This window comes from Aotus nancymaae, unplaced genomic scaffold (assembly GCF_030222135.1).
Source record: "Aotus nancymaae isolate 86718 unplaced genomic scaffold, 86718_ANA_hifiasm-v0.15.2.pri h1tg000064l_1, whole genome shotgun sequence".
Classification (NCBI taxonomy): domain Eukaryota; kingdom Metazoa; phylum Chordata; class Mammalia; order Primates; family Aotidae; genus Aotus; species Aotus nancymaae.
Window position 1 is genome coordinate 12502305 of NW_026988479.1, and position 17214 is coordinate 12519518.

The 17214-nt window shown below is 48.2% G+C and overlaps 1 protein-coding gene across 1 annotated transcript in view; it reads right to left on the reverse strand.

The window, feature by feature from the left end:
* The window catches only part of SPOCK1 (SPARC (osteonectin), cwcv and kazal like domains proteoglycan 1), a 527247-nt gene extending 518061 nt beyond the window's left edge, over positions 1 to 9186 (reverse strand). The window contains exon 1 of the mRNA XM_021664934.2: positions 9016 to 9186. Coding sequence (XP_021520609.2) covers positions 9016 to 9186 — 171 coding nt within the window. The remainder of the gene's footprint in view (positions 1 to 9015) is intronic.
* Between the last annotated feature and the right edge of the window lie 8028 nt (positions 9187 to 17214).

Sequence of the window (17214 nt, forward strand, 5' to 3'; positions counted from 1 at the left end):
GTGAGAGGGTCTCTGGGGGTTATATTTTCATAAAACCATGAGAAAAGCTGTCCAGTCAAATTAACTTGGATCTTAACATTACCCTCCTAAAAGAATCCCCGATAATTCACAACACCAGTCTGTGAATGCATCTTTCATCTCCCCCCAAAATAAACCATTATCCTCATGTCTGTCATAGGAACGCTGGGCGGACTCAGACGCAAGGGCTAGAAGGTGCACATTCTATCCTGCACTCCCCATGTGGTACTGAAGTAACTGTATGCGTGTCTGTCTCTGCCACTAAGCTGATCCCTGAGTCTTGCTTTTCATCTTTAGTCCCAAAGCAACAGTGGAAGGGGAGGAGGTAAGAGGAAAAGGGGAAGGAGCAGCCCCATGTATACTAGTCTCATTTTTAAAACAGAAACTTCACAGATCACCATTCTGTCCAAGAAACACTATGATGTTCTTATTTCTAAACAGCAGTGGGAACTGTCGGAGTGCTAAAGCCCAGGACACTTGACCACAGAAGGAAGGAAAAACTCCAGACCACGGACACGAGAGGAGTGAGAAGGACTGAGCGGAGACCAGGGTGAGGGATGTTTACACAATAGAGATGGCTGCAGAAGATGACACAGAGAGCCACAAAGATTGGGGGAAAGAACAGGCCATCCTCCCAAGTACCTGGGCCCTCTGTGTGCCTCACTTTTTGCGGTTGACTCATTCCCCTGCCCCCAAATGTGTGTTAAGTTGAAAATGTGGAAGTGTACTTTTCAATACACTAGGAGAGAGCCTGCTACTTCAGGGAACCCTAGGGCAAACACATCTGATGGAAACACATCAAGGTCTTTCCCACTTCAAGATCCTCGAACCCACTCTCCCCACAGCCTCTCCTCACCTGGTTCACTGCCGTCCTCCTGCAGGGCTCAGCTTCAATGCCCTTCCCAGGGAAGCAGTCCCCATCCAAAATGGTTAATGAGTTCCTCCTCCCACTTCCCATGACATGTTCTGAGAGCATCAGTGCCTCTGCCTTGTAGTGCTTTTCTCAAAGGAACCTAAATGATTATTTTGTGATTATTTGTCCACCACACTAGACCATAAACCCCAGGAAGGTATAAACTTGTCTATCTTCTTCACCCAGCGCCTAGCAGAGGCCTGGCACATAACTGGCATTTGAAGAACATCTTGAGTGCAAACAAGTTACCCTACCTGCATTAACTATTTGTTATTGCTGGGTGTCCCCTAAGCCACACCCAACCTGCTTGGGTTGTAGTGAATAATAGGCTCTCCGATGACCTGTAAATGATCTGGAACTGAAGAACTGGGTCTTTGGAGAGAAAGATCAAAGATCTGGCCAATCCTACTAGTATTCTCCTTTGGTTCTAAAGCCAAATCTGGTGCTTGGGGACTGCCTGAATGCCAAGAAGCATGTGCTAGCCCCTGCGAGAACTTCCCCAAGCATAGTGATGCCAACGTGATGCAAAATCAAAACCAAATTATGGGCACCAGGTGTACAGAGGGTGCTGAGAACACCATGGTAATACAGAGGCTGGTTGGATCATTTGTCTCAAAATGGACTCCATCCCCTGCTGCCCCTAAAGCCTGCCTGGGACCACTCTGCAGGACAAGATGAGGTTTCTAACTCTTGAGATGGGCTGGAGACAACTGGATCAGGGCTTAACATTAAAGTGACACCAAATAGTGCTTAGTTGCATCACAGGGCTCCCAGGGGCATCCTTCACATAAGTCGGATTTCAGGCACAGTTGCGCACAAACCCCATCCCAGATACTTCATGATGACAGTTGCCAGTTTAGGGGAGGGGATTCCAGCAAGAACGTGAAATGTGATGGCAAAATCTTCTGTGCCAAGAGCTACAACTGGAAAATAACAAAGAACGGGCCATATGGAACCTCACACAGCCCTCCAGACTGGCAAGAAATGCAGTGAAGACAGGCTCAGGATCATGGAACAAACTCCCCCAACATGTTTCTAAGAGACAGAAAGCAGCATCTATAGCTGAGTGCCAACAACTCACACTCACAAGGCAGAAGAGAAGTAAGCTCCCTTAAATTAAATGGCTATAGATCATATGAATTAAAATAGATATACCAGCCACTCAAAGATCACAAGCACCTATTTTGTGCCACGTGCTTACTCAGTCCTCCCAACAAGCCCCACAATGCAAGTATCACCATTCCTGTTTTACAGAAGAGGAAACTGGCGCTCTAGCCAAAGACCTAAGCTTAGCTTTGGCAAGACTGGAATGTGATCTCAGGTTAAGAGTGGGCATTTACACCATGACATGACTCAGTCTCAAAGAGCTTTTCACGGAATCAGAGATTGTGCTGGAATTGCGAGGGGGGTTGCATTTTCCTGCTGGGTTCCCTCTGCCTCTCAACAGCACTGCATTTGTTAGTATCTATCGTCATTGTCAATTACTAATAGAGTGAGACATACACATTCAAAGCTAGTATGACTCACTCTGCAATGACAGCCCTCTCCACTTGCCAGAAATGTAGAGAGTTCTGGTCTGGGACAGTATACTCAACCATTCATTCATTCCAACATTCAATGAGCAGCTTTCTGAGTGGGGCTCTGTGGTAAAGGTCTCGAGGACACCAAGCTATATACGATGGTGTAGCTTAAAAAGAATTACAAAGTGGCGAGGTCCCAGCTTAGAGATAGGAGTTAGACCAAAAAAAAGGTTTTTCAATATGTGTGATCCCCAGAATTTCCACCTCTCAAAGACTATAAACACGTGTGCCTAGTATGCTCCTAAAAGCTTTCCTTCCTCAGGTTTATCCAAGAGGTTTGCTCAGGAGGCAATTCAAGCCAACAAAATGCTTAGTGGCCACCTGCTGTGTATGAGGCATGACAAGACTTAGGTCCTTCAGCAGGCATCCAACAATTAAATAAGTTAAAATATAGATATATACAACTATAAATCAAGGAATGCTGCATAAAAGTACTATAGGAGTTGTTACAATTAATAAAAAGAATAGCCTCTACTTACTATTTATGATGCCAGACACTGTGCTAAGAGCTCACCTGCATTAACCAATTTACTCTTCATGCTAAATCCATAAACTTGGTCAATACAGTGGACATCTGTTGACATGTGCCCATCAGGCAACCATTTCCTCTTGAAAAACTACCCTTCTCCCATCCATCGACAGTGGGATCCAACGAAACCTCCTCCGCCCCTCTAGTCCTAGGCCCCAGCCCTGGACAATCAGCATATTCTACCATCTTAGTCAAAGTAATTGGCGGAGGAATGGGTGCCTAACGCTGGGAAATCTGGCAAGTCTCAGTTCTGGGACTTTTGTTGGCACTACTGAGAACATGAAAACTCTATGATGATGCAGATTTGCAGCTGCTATCAGCCCCTACATGGAACTAAACAGCCTGAGCACAAAACCAACATAGGAGAAACAAAGCCCAAAGATGGGGAGCAGGAAGGCAGAATGAGACACACACAAACCCCTCCTAGTCCTACCATGTAACCTGAGCCCCTGGATCCAGCCTTACATTAAACCACAGCTTATTAGAATTTTTAGTTATACAAGTGAATATGCTTCCTCTTCCATTTAAGCCAGTCTGGACCACATTTCAGTCACTTGCAATCTAGAGTTTCACCAAGAGAATATTATTATTACTTCCTAACAAATGAAGAGTCAGAGGCTCAGAGATGATAATCTGAGATTGCTTTAAGTTAAATGAACTGTGCATAAGTTTTTTTTATGGGGGGAAAGACACAATGGTAGTGTGCATTTAGACCAGAAACCTGCGAGTGTTAACCATTTGGAGTCACTTCTTAGTTTTGAAACTGGCCTCATCAGAATATAGGAGAGCACTTATCCTCCCAGCGATACAGTTCTACCAAGGTACCATGGAGAGACCTGGGAAGATCAACCGGGACAAGGAGTTCTGCCATCTAAGAAGACCTAGCTTTTCTCTGGCAAGGGCACACTGAAGGTAAGGACAGAGAAGACAAGAAGGCTCTCAGGCCTGTCAACTTTTAAACTGTCCCTTTATAATGATCCTGTGAAATAATTGTTTCTATCAATGGTCAGCTAGTACAGGGGATTTAAATAGTGGGTTCATTAAAGAGAGTCAGGATCACAAACTCATTTAAGTCTCCTCGAACCTGTTTAATCAAAATGATTTTCTGCTACTCTCGATTACAGGCTGAGTTTCCGTGGTGACAGATTAATGACTGATCCACTAAGCCATACCACCTCTTTTGTCACCAGTCCCACTGACTGAGCCAGCCACTGTTTTATCAATAGGCTCCACTTGCCCTTGAAACTCATTATAGCTGATATGTTAAGATCAAATGAGCAGATCAGATGCTCACTGCCACCCCAGTTCTGCTACAGAGACCACCAAATCCCACAGAGCATGAGCCAGAATGAAAAAGAACAGAAGCTGGTCCTTGTGCTCTTATTAGAATTACACACTCAGGTCACTCCACAGTAAGATAAATGCCAGCCAAGGCAACACTTGTGATTCTGCGGGCCTGCTAAAGGTAATTATCCTAAAGTTAAATGTCAGGGCTAGTTTCATGTGTGCAAAAGAAAGAAAATGTCATGTTTGGTGTAAGCAACAATATTATTTTAATCAAATCAGAAGCTCATTATGAGGAGACGATAAGCCCTGACATAACCCCAGCGATACACTATGTCCACCTGACTTCCCATCCCACTTTGTCTTAACCTAAGGTTATTCATAGATTGCTCTCATTCATAAAGCAGGAAACAGTTGCAATGTGCTATCAGCGGAGGCTTGCACCCCAAATCCACTCAGCTCCTGATTGGCTGTGGTACCGTGAGAGCCTAGAGTCAGATGGCAGAGTTCCAGCCCCAGCTCCTCAACATCTCAGCTTGTAATTTTTATCAAGAGACTTAACCTCCTAGAAAATAGGAGACGATAGAAGTACTTCTCTCATAGGATTGTATGAATATTAAGTGAGATAATATATGGAAAGTACCTTAAACACTGTCTGGCACACTCAGTGCTCCATAAGTGTTAGCTATTACCTATTTCTGCAATGTTTTAATCTTTCAATTACAACCAGACTGTATTATGTTCATAGAAAAAAAATTGTTAAAACGGGTCTATGACAGCGTAAGTTAAAGAATTTCCTCTAGCAAACAAGAGGTTACATGAAAGAAGAGATTACATTTATTTATCTTGTTCATTCTTATAACCCAATGCCTAGCTGACGGTAGGCAAATATTTGTTGGAATGAATGAATGTACTGATGAAAAAAGGAAAACTTCCTACAGTAATGGTTATGGAAAGCCAACACCAAATCAGATTCAGACAAATTAGAAGAACGGTTGTGGCATCTTGATGCCTCAACCTCAAACCATGAGTTAAATGAATGTCAGCTAAAGATGGAGAATTATTGTAAAACTTAATACAAACATCTGCCTCTTCATCGCCTCCTTAACATTGTATGTGTACAAAAGTCCAGGCCTCCATCTGACCAAAACTTCCCAATTGCTAGTGTTTATAAAAGAATAATGATGAAACTAATAGACCACAAATACATTTAAGGGCAATTATCTGAATATTGTTCTATTTTTCCTGGATCTGTAACTCCAGGGAATAAGTCATGGAGTTATTCCGAAAGCTTTACTTCTAAAAATAAGGGGATAGTAGGTATTTACACACCTAGAGCAATAGGACACTTTCCAAAATGATAAGTAGAGGTTGCCAAGTCCCCTCTAGCAATGTCACAGCACACCCAAGAGTCGAGGGAGATGGAGCACACACCCCACTGTCATATTCATTTCAAAGTTGACCCTGCAACAACACCCAAGGGCTACAATCACCTCTCTAACAATAGCCCTTAGCTTTCAGTTTCCCAGGTTCAAAAATCACATCTGAATATCCCTCCCCCAAGTCCAACAGAGACAAGTCAGAAGGAAGGCAAGAAGTTTTCTTTCACAATGGGTTTCAAAAACTGACAATCATCAAAACAATAATCGTGGGACACAGCCTTTCAAAGTTATCAGTAGCTTCAACAAAACAACTAAAGAGGCCGGGCGCGGTGGCTCACGCCTGTAATCCCAGCACCTTAGGAGGCCGAGGCAGGTGGATCATGAGGTCAAGAGATCCAGACCATCCTGGTCAACATGGTGAAACCCCGTCTCTACTAAAAATACAAAAAATTAGCTGGGCATAGTGGCGCGTGCCTGTAATCCCAGCTACTCAGGAGGCTGAGGCAGGAGAATTGCCTGAACCCAGGAGGCGGAGGTTGCGGTGAGCCGAGATCGCGCCATTGCACTCCAGCCTGGGTAACAAGAGCGAAATTCCGTCTCAAAAAAAAAAACCAACTAAAGAAATAGCAAAGAAACTGGGACTTTGTCAATCTCAAGCAAGGCTTAGCTCAATGAAAATGATCAGGCTGGCTGAGCAACTGCAAGGCTAGCTGAGGCTTTATTGATTATCCACCGAATAGTGGGTTTCTACAGAAAGCAACTTCTAACTACCTGTTTCCAGGCTCAGGCTTAGTGTTCCAAGGACTTGCCCTCAAAGAGTGTCTGGTCTGAGTTCCACAACACTTTAAAGAGGTTAATGACATTAAATTATGTCTGAGCCGCTGTTAGTGACAGGTGACTCCATAAAGCATATAAAATGGGTGATGCTTCAAAATGTTGGGGATTTTTTTGAACATTTTTAGATGTTTTAGTGGTATGCTGCATTAAATTATCATTTTTTAAAATATATGCTGCTAAAAATATTAGTTTAATATCTAAAACTGCTCCAAAAACAAAACCAAGAAAATAGTGCATTTGGACATCAAAGCTTTTCTTTTTGCTGTCTTGGACATTTTTACACTATCTAAAGGCAGTATTTCCTAGACATTATAATAATCTAGTATGTTTGTTTAGAATATGGAGTCCCAGCACTCACCCCAGAAATCTAAAGAGTACTTCTCCAGGGGAGGATCCTAGATGCTGTGCTTTAACAAGCACTTCAGGTGAGCTTCATCCTCAGTCAGGTATGGAAATACACTGATCCAAAGATCTAAAAATGTCACCATCATCCATAAGAATTATGAGAAATGAAGTCCAATTTTTAAAAATTTAAAGCTAAGCAGGAATCCAGAATATCATGCTTATAATACACTGAGACTAGAAAATCTTGAACAGCCATGGAAGCACAGTAAACCTTTCCACAACCCAAAGACCCAACAAGCGCAAGTGTTTTCATCCCAATCCAGCTGCCAGGAGCACCAAGGCATCTGCAGAGGTGGCCCTTCACTTCTAATCCTGGCTCAATTCTTCCACCTCTAGCAGAGTTAAGCATCTGCCCTGCTCCTCAACTCTATCTAAAATTGAACCATAGAAAGGTAAAAACAAAACGAAAAGCAAAATTATCTCTGCCCCAGGTGAATCCTTCATGGTTTGGGCATCTTTTTCAGTCATAGACAAAGGTCATCAATGCAGGATTCTCAGATCTGAGCAGTTAAGGGAGCAGGTCAGGAACGGGGCAAGGAGTGGCAGGAATCTCACTGGGGTAGGGGAGGAGAGTGGGGGGCCTATCTACTGCAAAAGTAAGACCCCAACAGTTACTATGTACCAATTAAAAATTTTTAATGAAATTACAGTTTTGATAAAAGGCCCCAAATAACTGTGACTATTACCTGAATGTGTTTGAAATCCCCTTTCCAAGAAAAGCAGCCCAACCTCAACTAGGAAGAGGAAAAGGAGGAACAGAGAGGAGAGTGATAAGCCCCCACACAAGGCTCTGAGTGCATCTCCTCTCGATCAGGATCTGGAGAGCGTGCTCTTTAGAAGGTGCAAAGAAACATCTGGGATTCATTCAATTTCTCAAATCCCCTCTCCCTGCAAGGCCTGCAGATACTGGGAGCAGGACTTAGAGGAGTGCAGAAGCTGACCTCCACACATACCCCACCTCAAAGACTCTGTAAACTATGCCCTGCGACATTAACAAGGGGGTCTGTGGCATGGGTCAAATTACCATTTAAAAATATATATATACTGCTAAAAATATTAGTTTAACACCTAAAACTAATCAAAAACAAAGAAACTGTATTTGAACATTAAAGCTTTTCTCTTTTTACTCTTATTCCTTGGGCACTTTTATAATATTTAAGGCTTCTCAGAAACAGGAATTCCTAACATTAAGTACCATAAAATATGGTACTTCCAAGTCTCCTGGAAGGGCATGGCCCTGGCCAGCTGGGGCAGTCCTTGAAGGAGCTGGCAGCTGCTCCCACAGAACAGAGGAGATGCCATCTGCTGGAAAGACAGCACCAGATGCCTCTTGCCCCACATCCCTAGGGCACACCTGGAGAATGGCAGCCAGCCTTGGAGCAGAAACCGGCCGCAAGTGTGCTTCTGGGTGTCCGGGAGCAGCTTTCTCCACCCGCAGGGCTCCCTTGGAGGAGCAATGCTCTGCCACCCAGGGTCCCTTTCAGGGCAGGGGATCAACTGCACGGGCTAGCTGTTCCTGTTTCCTTTCAAGACTCCGAGGGTCAAACCACCCCACCTCCCCTGCATTTTATCAGGCCTATTGCCATAAACCCCCCTCCCCGCCCCCCCCCCACACACGCAACACCTGACTCCCCCATAGATAGCTGGGACTCCCAGACCTAACCTCTTCAGCAAGGACTCTCCTGACACATCTTAGAGATGGTCCAAGTCACCGCTGCCCCGGGAGGTCTTCTCGGGAGCTAAGCAAAGTCTACCACCACGGTTAGGAGAAGTCGGAAGCGCAGGGAACCTCTTTCTCCACAGCTGCTGGTGATCTGTGCCGTATTTTAGTGCAGTCACCTCTCCCAGCCCTACAAATACACACACCTGGACCACAGGTACCAGGCAAGCGCATGGAGGCTTCGAAGTTCTTTAAAGTTCCTTTCAGGCAAGACAGTGCCCAGGAAGCAGCGACCGACCAGCCCCCGCGGGAGATGCGCACCTGCCCCCCACAACCCCGCTTCAGGGGTCCCCGCTCCGAGAGGCTCCGCGCCCCCCTACCCAGGGCCGTGTGGCGCCAGTACTCACGTCTCGAAAGCGGTTCCAGTACTTGTCCCGGTCGTACTGGGAGACGGTACTCAGCCACTGGTCATTGTCTAGGAAATTGCCGTGGTTGGGGCCCGCGTCCAGGTGCCGGCTCTCGACTTGGAGGAAGCACCACGCCGCGGCGGCCGCCGCCAACACCGCGATCGCAGGCATCTGCGGGGCAGGGAGCGCGGGGCTGTGAGCGGGGAGGGCGGGCGGCCGCGAGCCCCGGGCACCCGGGCGTCCTAGCGCCCCAGCCCGGCCCAGCGAGGAGGCAGGGACCCTGCGGCGGGGACGGCCAGCGCTCGCGCACCTAGGGCGCCTGTCGCGCGTCTAGACCCAGGGACCCCTCTCACGAATGGGGGACTCAGCTACGAACCTGGAGGCTGCGTCACGAATCGGAGGCTGCCGTCCAACTACGGGGACCCCTCTCGCCTATTCTCCGAGTGCCCCACAGATGCCGCCCTCCTGTCAGGCGCTTGGTACCCCTCCCCAGAAGCGGGGAGCCCGGGTCCGCACGCCGCACTCCCACGGACGGTGCACACGCTTTGGAGAAGGGGAGGGGAGTACAGGGCTCCAGCAGCACCCGAGCTCCGGCAAGCGGCGTGGGAGCTGCCTGCAGCTGGGGGTCCCCGGCCACAGCTAGGGGAAAGGCTCCCTCGCGCGCCCTGCGGCCTCGGCGGCAAGAGGGGCGCGCAGAGGCAACCCCGGGCCCTGACCCTGCCGGCCCCTCAGGCGGCCGCGGGGAGGTCCCAACTACTCCAAGTTGGGGCGCGGGGTTCCACTGGGCACGTACCTTGGGGGCCGGCCCGGGTCCCCGCGTCCGAGTTGCTCGAGCTCCCGCGGCACGGTCGCCGGGAAGGCTGATCGTCGGCTCGCACCCCTGCGCTCCTGCCACCCGCCGCCGCCGCGCGTCCGGCCGCTTTGTGAGCCCGCAGCTCTGTGCTCCGCTCGCTAGCTCGCTCGCTGGCTCGGGCGCGGCGTCCGCGGGCGGAGGAGCCCGAGCGCACGAGCCAGGGCTCTGGCGCCCCCTGGCGGCCGCGCGCTGCCTGCCCGACAGCCCGGCCACCCCAGCCGGGAACGTGGTCATTCGCATCTTCCTGCAGAGCTGAAATCAGCTTTCAGGCTCACGCTGGTGCGAGACAGAAGAGGGCACTGAGGATATAAGGCCAAGACGCGGGCCAGCATGGAGGCATTCTCAAAAGGAAGGCCGTTGGGTTATCTAGATCAAAATCACCTGGGTGGAGAGAGGAAAAAGCTGCTTAAAAATGAAGATTCCTGCCCTACCAGCCCCACTTGCTGAGTCAGCATTCCTTAGGAAGGCCTCCAAGTCTGCACTTTCAATGAGCTCCCCAGGCGTTTTTTTATGCACAGCAAAGTTTGCGAATCACTGTCCTGCCATTCCCTGGATAAGTGAATTTCTGCACTGCCCATCCCAAGTCATGCACGCACCTGCATCTCTGCACTCCATGCTTACCACTGTCAGTTCCTTAAGACGGCCCCTCTAGCTTCCGTGGCTGTTAGTTCTACATCCTGTGTCCCTATGTTGACCCTGTGGGTATCCCATGGCGTCTGCTCCTGTCCTGGCCCTTGAGAACCGGCCCCAACTAACCTGTTGGGTTCCCCTAGATGAGAGGGAGGGGACAGAGGAAAAACAGATCAGGCTACAGGGACAGGACACTGAGAAGCAATAGGCTGGTTCTGCCCCAGCCCCTTTCCAAATACCCAGCAAGGTTTGATAAAATAGGGCTGGAAGGGACTTAATGCCTTCCCCTGCCTGTATACAGGTGACACTGGCCTGTCACCTTTCTCTGTCCAACTACACCCCATTCCCCAGACACCTGAGTGCTCTTTCAGAAAAAGTCTGACCATCCCATCACCCCTCTCCCCTCAACACAAAATTCTTCACAATGCTTTCCTGATAAATATCAATCTCCTCGCTGGAGCCCCCAGGCCCTGCACGTCTGGCCCCTGCCTCTCACCTCTCACTCTCCTCCTTCCCTGACCTTCTGGATGGGCTAGCCCTGACCCCAGTGGAAATGGGCTCCCTCCATCCCTCGGCATTCACTTCTGCCTGGGCTGCTGTCCACACCCAGCCCCAGCATAAGTCTCACTAGTTCTTCTCTCTGCTTATTCATCCTGACTTCTTCAGAGAGACTCTTGCTATGCCTGTGGACCAGGCCAGCACCTGCAGTGATGCTGTCTTTGAGAACACAGTGCTTCTCTGGCTGTAAGCTCACTTGACATCACTTACTCCACATCTGCCTGCCCACCTGGCTGGAGCTCCTGAGGGCAGAGGCTGTGTTTGTCTTGTTCACCACTTCTCCCAGTGCCCATACTACAAGCTCTTGACATGATGTTAATGCTCAAAAAGTAGTTGATAAATGAATGAATGATTTAATGAATGAATGCCACCCAACCATGTCTGGAACAACAACACATCTCAGCCAGCATGCCAACAACAATGTAAGGTGTGGTCAATAGGATGTTCTGCTACAAATAATTTGGTTACATGGAATAGTTGAATATGTGGAAGTCAGCAGATCTGTAGTTATCCCAGCTTTACTCTGACTGATTTGCATTCCTAGAAACTTTCTCAAAAGGGAGAAAAAGGAGTGGAGTCACAGCTACTATGTTGGGGACTGCATATCATCCACGGTTTATTTTATCATGGAATGCTGTGGGTGGGTGCATCGGAGTGGGAGAGAGGTTTAGAAACGATGAAGAGACTGTTTCTTATGTTCATAGAAACCCAAGTAAGCAGCACTTCCCCATTTATCTGCCCAGTGTGACAGCAAAATTTCTCCAAGGAGTTGTCCCTAAATGTCACTTTTGCCTCCTCACCTCCAACTCATTCTTCAACCCACTCCAATCTGCCTTTCATCCTCACTAACTGAAATGACTTGTCACCATCAGCAGCCTCCTCCAAGTCACCAGACCGAGTGGGTACCCTCGATCCTCTCCGTGGTGGCCTCTGAGCAGTTTCCTTTGGCTCCTGTGACTCCAGCCCTGCTGGCTTTTCTGCACCTCCCCTGCCCCGCCCAACCACCCACCCACCACCGTCATTCCTGCTGATATTCCAGGGCTTCTCAGGGCTCAGATCCAGCCCTCTGCTCCTTCCCCCAAAACCCTTTCCCTAGGTGCCCGAGTCCAGTCCTATGCTGAGATCCTCCAGGTACACTTCCAGCCTGGAAATTCTGATGACTTCTGACTATACCTCCAGCTTCATACTTTACCTCTCCTCAATGCCCCACAGACACGTCAGACCTGTGACCAGGCCAAAACAGAAGTCTGGATTTCCTCCATGCATCTGTGTTCTCTGTTCATCTCTGTTACAGTGAATGTATGCTCAACCATATGGCTGCTTAAGCCAGAATCCCACAAGTCATCTCTAGTTCATCCATCTCCTCGCCCCTCACCTCCCATCCATCAGCAAGGGGGGTCCATTCCACTTTCAAACACCCGCTGAAGCCACCCACTTCCACGGATACTCCCAAGTTCACAAGACCATCACTTCCCATGCAGAGAACTGCGGTGCTTCTTGGCTGGTTTCCTTGATTCTCTCCTTTCCCTTGCAACTTATTATCCCCTAAGGTGAGAGCAACTTTTTTTTAAGAGAAACTTCTCTTCTTAAAATTTTTGTGGATACATAGTAGGTGTTTGTATTTACAGGGTGCATGAGATGTTTGATGCATAACCATCACATCATGCAGAATTGGGTATCCATTTCCTCAAGATTTATCCTTTGTGTTACAAACTATCCAATTACATTCCTTCGGGTTTTTTGTTTTTTTTTTTTTTTGAGACAGAGTCTTGCTCTGTCACCAGGCTGGAGTGCAGTGGTGCAATCTCAGCTCACTGCAACCTCCGCCTCCTTGGTTCAAGCGATTCTTCCGCCTCAGCCTCCTGAATAGCTGGGACCACAGGCACGCGCCACCACGCTTGGCTAATTTTTTTGTATTTTTAGTAGAGACGGGGTTTCACCATGTTGGCCAGGATAGTCTCAATCTCTTGACCTCATGATCTGCCTGTCTCAGCCTCCCAAAGTGCTGGGATTACAGGCGTGAGCCACCACGCCCGGCCCGGTTATTTTTAAATGTGCAATTAACCTATTGACCATAGTCACCCTGTTGTGCTATCAAATACTCTGTCTTATTCATTCTTTTTATTATTTTGGATCCATTAACCACCTTCACCTTCCCTGCAACCCCCCACTACCCTTCCCAGCCTCTGGTAACCATTCTTCTACTCTCAGTGTCCATAAGTTCAATTATTTTGATTTTTAGATCCCACAAATACATGAGAACATGTGAATCTGTCTTTCCACAACTGGCTTATTTCACTTGACATCATCATCTCCAGTTCCATCCATGTTGTTGCAAATGACAGGATCTCATTCTTTTCATGGCTGAATAGTACTCCATTGTACCTATGTAGCAATCTTTTTAAAATAGAAATCACTCCCTTGCATAAAACCTTTCAATAGCTTGCCATGACAGCAAAACAAAAATTCACATTTCCTCCCATGACTCACAAAGCTTTGCACCATCTAGCCCCTTACCTCTGCCCTTCATTCCCTAGATTCCAGCCACATTTCTTCTCATGGTTCTGCAAACTTAGCGAGCATAGACCCCGCAGGTCCTCCCTTCTGGCCAGGCCCCCTGCCCACAGTCTTCTCTCCCTGCTCTTCCCTCTCCCTTCCTTCATAGCTGTCAGGTCTCACTCAAATGTCACCATCTCACTGAAGCCTTCCCTGACCACACCCTCTAAAATAGACACTTCCCTCCCAGCCACATCCGTATTTTCTCTTGTATCTGGTTGCTCAGTCCTTCCTTTAAGAGTGTTTTATTCCTTTATTATCTCTCTCTTCCTCAATTTGAATATTAATTCCGAGAGCGCAAACACTGTCTTTTTTCACTCCTGTATCCCCGGGCTAATCTCAGAACCTGGCATTCAGTGGGCCCTCAATAAATATTATCCAGTGGTTCAACACATGAAGCAAGTTCCAAAAACCCTTAATGCATCCTGAAGTATGAAAGCCTTGTCTAGGGCCATTTCCTCTGTCCTTAAATCCCTTCTTCTGGAGATCCAAGTTCCACTTTCCTCGAGGACCTGTCCCCAGTTTAATCAGAGGGCATCTGCTGTTAGCCATGCTCCAACTTCACAACTGGAATCTTCCCCATAGCCAACCCCTGCATGGGAAGGGTGACCAGAGGGGCACAGGCAGGTGTGGGCGTGCTGGATCTGGCCTGAGCCAAGGAAGGACATAACCTTGGAGTGGGGGCAAGGAGGCTGGGAGCTGGAGACCTGCCATCAGCTCCGCCAGTGCTCGGGGGGAGAAATGGCAGATTTATTCAGCCGCGGGAAGCACCCGGGACCAAAATCAATACTGAGCCTTGGGGCTGTATTTCTGCTTTTCATTGGCTTATGCACAACTATAATAACTCCTTGTTTTAACATAGTTCTTATTTCCACGAGCCCCACGTGTTTTATTTTCAGTTTAATGGATCCTCAAACATGTGCTACTGGCAGTCAGAAGCAGATATAACTATCACCATTTTATGCTGAGGCTAGGGGAGCGCAGAAAGGCTAGATGAATTGCTGAAGGTCACAGAGAGAGAAAGATGGACCTACTTGCAGAAAGTTCTAGGTGTACCCCCATCCCCTGTTCATGATGCTATGCTGGCAAGAATCAAATCACCCATTGGGCTCCATCCAATAAAAGAGGTGCCTATAATACCTTATCGTCAGCCCAGATTTACTTTTAGCTGCAAACTCATGTATCTACCTGCTACATGCATCTCCATTTCGCTGTCTCATTGGTATGCTCCGAATTCAGTGTGTCCAAAATTGAACATTTGAGCTGCATCCCCTGTTAAACCTACCTTCTTTCCTGTGTCCCCACCTTGGGGAAACCACTCCCCACCCCACCCAGACCCTGGTGTCACCCTGCCCTCCTTCTCAGCCCCCACTTTCAGTGACTCACTCACCTGTCAATCTCCCTTTCACTCCCCTCAGCTCCGCCCACTCCTCACTGCTGTACCTCTAGAGTCTGCTTCCCACCACGTGTCACCTGCACATCACGGAGGCCTTATAAGCGTCTCCCTCTCTCAGCTCACCCATGGTCATTCATTATCCACACAGGAGTCAGAGTGGTCCTCTCTCAGGGTAAATGTGATCACTTTGCTCTACTTACTTCCCTTCCTGGGTCCTCAGGACAAAGACCAGGCACAGCACCATGACTCCCGGTGCATCCTGCTAAGCCCAGGAGCCTCTAGCTCCCTCTGTCCTGGACGTTCCTGCCCCTCCTGCTCTGGCCACCAGCACCCTGCCCCCTCCACTCAGGGCCTTTCCTGCAGGGCTTCCTCCTGCCAAGATGCTCTCCTCCCTGTCCCCTCTTCCTGGACAGCCCCACTCACCCTTCTGGCCACAGCTTCTCTAAGTCCTCAGAAAAGGCACCCCTGACCCTTACAACTTTGCACTCATCACAGGGCACAATTGCTTGATGTCATTCTCCCACCTGACATTCAGCGGCACAAAGGTGGGGTCCAGGTCTGGGTCTGTCTCATTTGCTGCTGAACCCATAGTGCCAAAAAAAGGGACTTAAGTACACAATAAATATTGAGTGAATTAATAAATGCTCATAGCTCAATAATACGTTTGTTTCCTTCCCTTCTTTGAAGCAAAGAAGCTCCAAGGTTTACGTTGAATATTTTAACCCCCAAAGGTTTACCCCTTGGATAGAAAGTAAGGACAGCGAGGGAATGACATGATGTTCCCACTCCCAGGCTATTCTGCTGTGGTTTGAAGGTGACGTTGGAATAATTCCTCATCCCAAGAAGAGGAGTAATGAAATAGATGCATTTCTTGACATCACTGAAAGCAGCTCACCCAGCAGGGCCTGTAGCTTTTGCGAACACGTCGATTTCACCTATTGATTATATGTATTCGGCAGAGCCAGGCTCACTCCGTCTCCCTGCATCCCTCACAGCCATCCCCACACACACACACATGCATGCCTTCTTGCTTTCTTCCCCCCATGCAGAGCCATGGTGCAGTGACCACACACCTTAGGAAGAGTTGATTTTAAGCAAATGAATAACTCACAACGAAATAAAAATAAACACCAGAAAAGTCTAATGGCAAAGCACCTACTCAGAAACAGAGCAGAGGATGCCCAAGTTCTGACCCCAGAGGAAAAAATCATGAGGGCCACAATACTAACACGGGCTGACACACGTGAGCACTCACGGCATGGCAGACGCCGTGGTCCTGTGTGTTATCTGATGTAATCCTCCTGACAGTCCCCCATGAAATAGGCACCGTGATAAGCCCCATGTTAAAAATAAAAGCCTGAGTCCCAGATCACTCAGTGAGTAAGTGGAAGAAGAGCCAGGCACTGCCTGACGTCAAAGCTCCCGCTATGACACACTGCAGCACTCAGGCACACTGCTGCCACCTCCCATGGAACCCATGGCATTTCCCTTGATGTCCAAGCCTTACGCACTTTATAGTCTGATGGAAAATATGTAGACACCTGATCTCTGTTAGCTGAATAACAAGCCCTCTGAGACTTGAAGACAATTTTCTTTTCCTCTCTCAGAAAGGCAATGCAGTTTCTTTTTCTTTTTCTCATTAGCTTTGTACTCATTTACAAAGAGAAATGTATCCCCATGTTGGCATCAGACTCCACACACACTACAAACCTCTGGGATAGGCTGGCAGTGCCCTTCTTTCCTCTCAGTCAGGGCCAGAAGGCTGCCTTTAGAAGGACCACACAGTGTGGGTATGCTGCAGGCTCACGCCTTGGGGAATGGAGGATGCTGACTGCTGGGTCAACAGTGTGGCTGTGTCCCACAGGACGAAGGTGCTGAAAGATGCTCCAGCTCAGCAAGGATCCCAAGACTAGGAGCAAAATGGAGTTCCTTAAGGAATGAGCACCCAAGCAGCTTTCAAGCTGGGACGGAGACCAGAGAGCAGAACTGGAGCCGGAGGAGTCATACACAGCCAGAAGGGCCCGGGAAACACAACGAAAGGAACCCAACTCATTTGCTGTGCCCCTCGAGAAGCCCCATCTTACTGTAGCATTAACTAACACAAGCAGAGTTCCAAAACCACCCACTGAACTAGCCTGAACCAAAACCATACTTCCGTTCAATATTGCCTACCGAAATTTCCAAAATGGAATACGGTGGGTCAGGA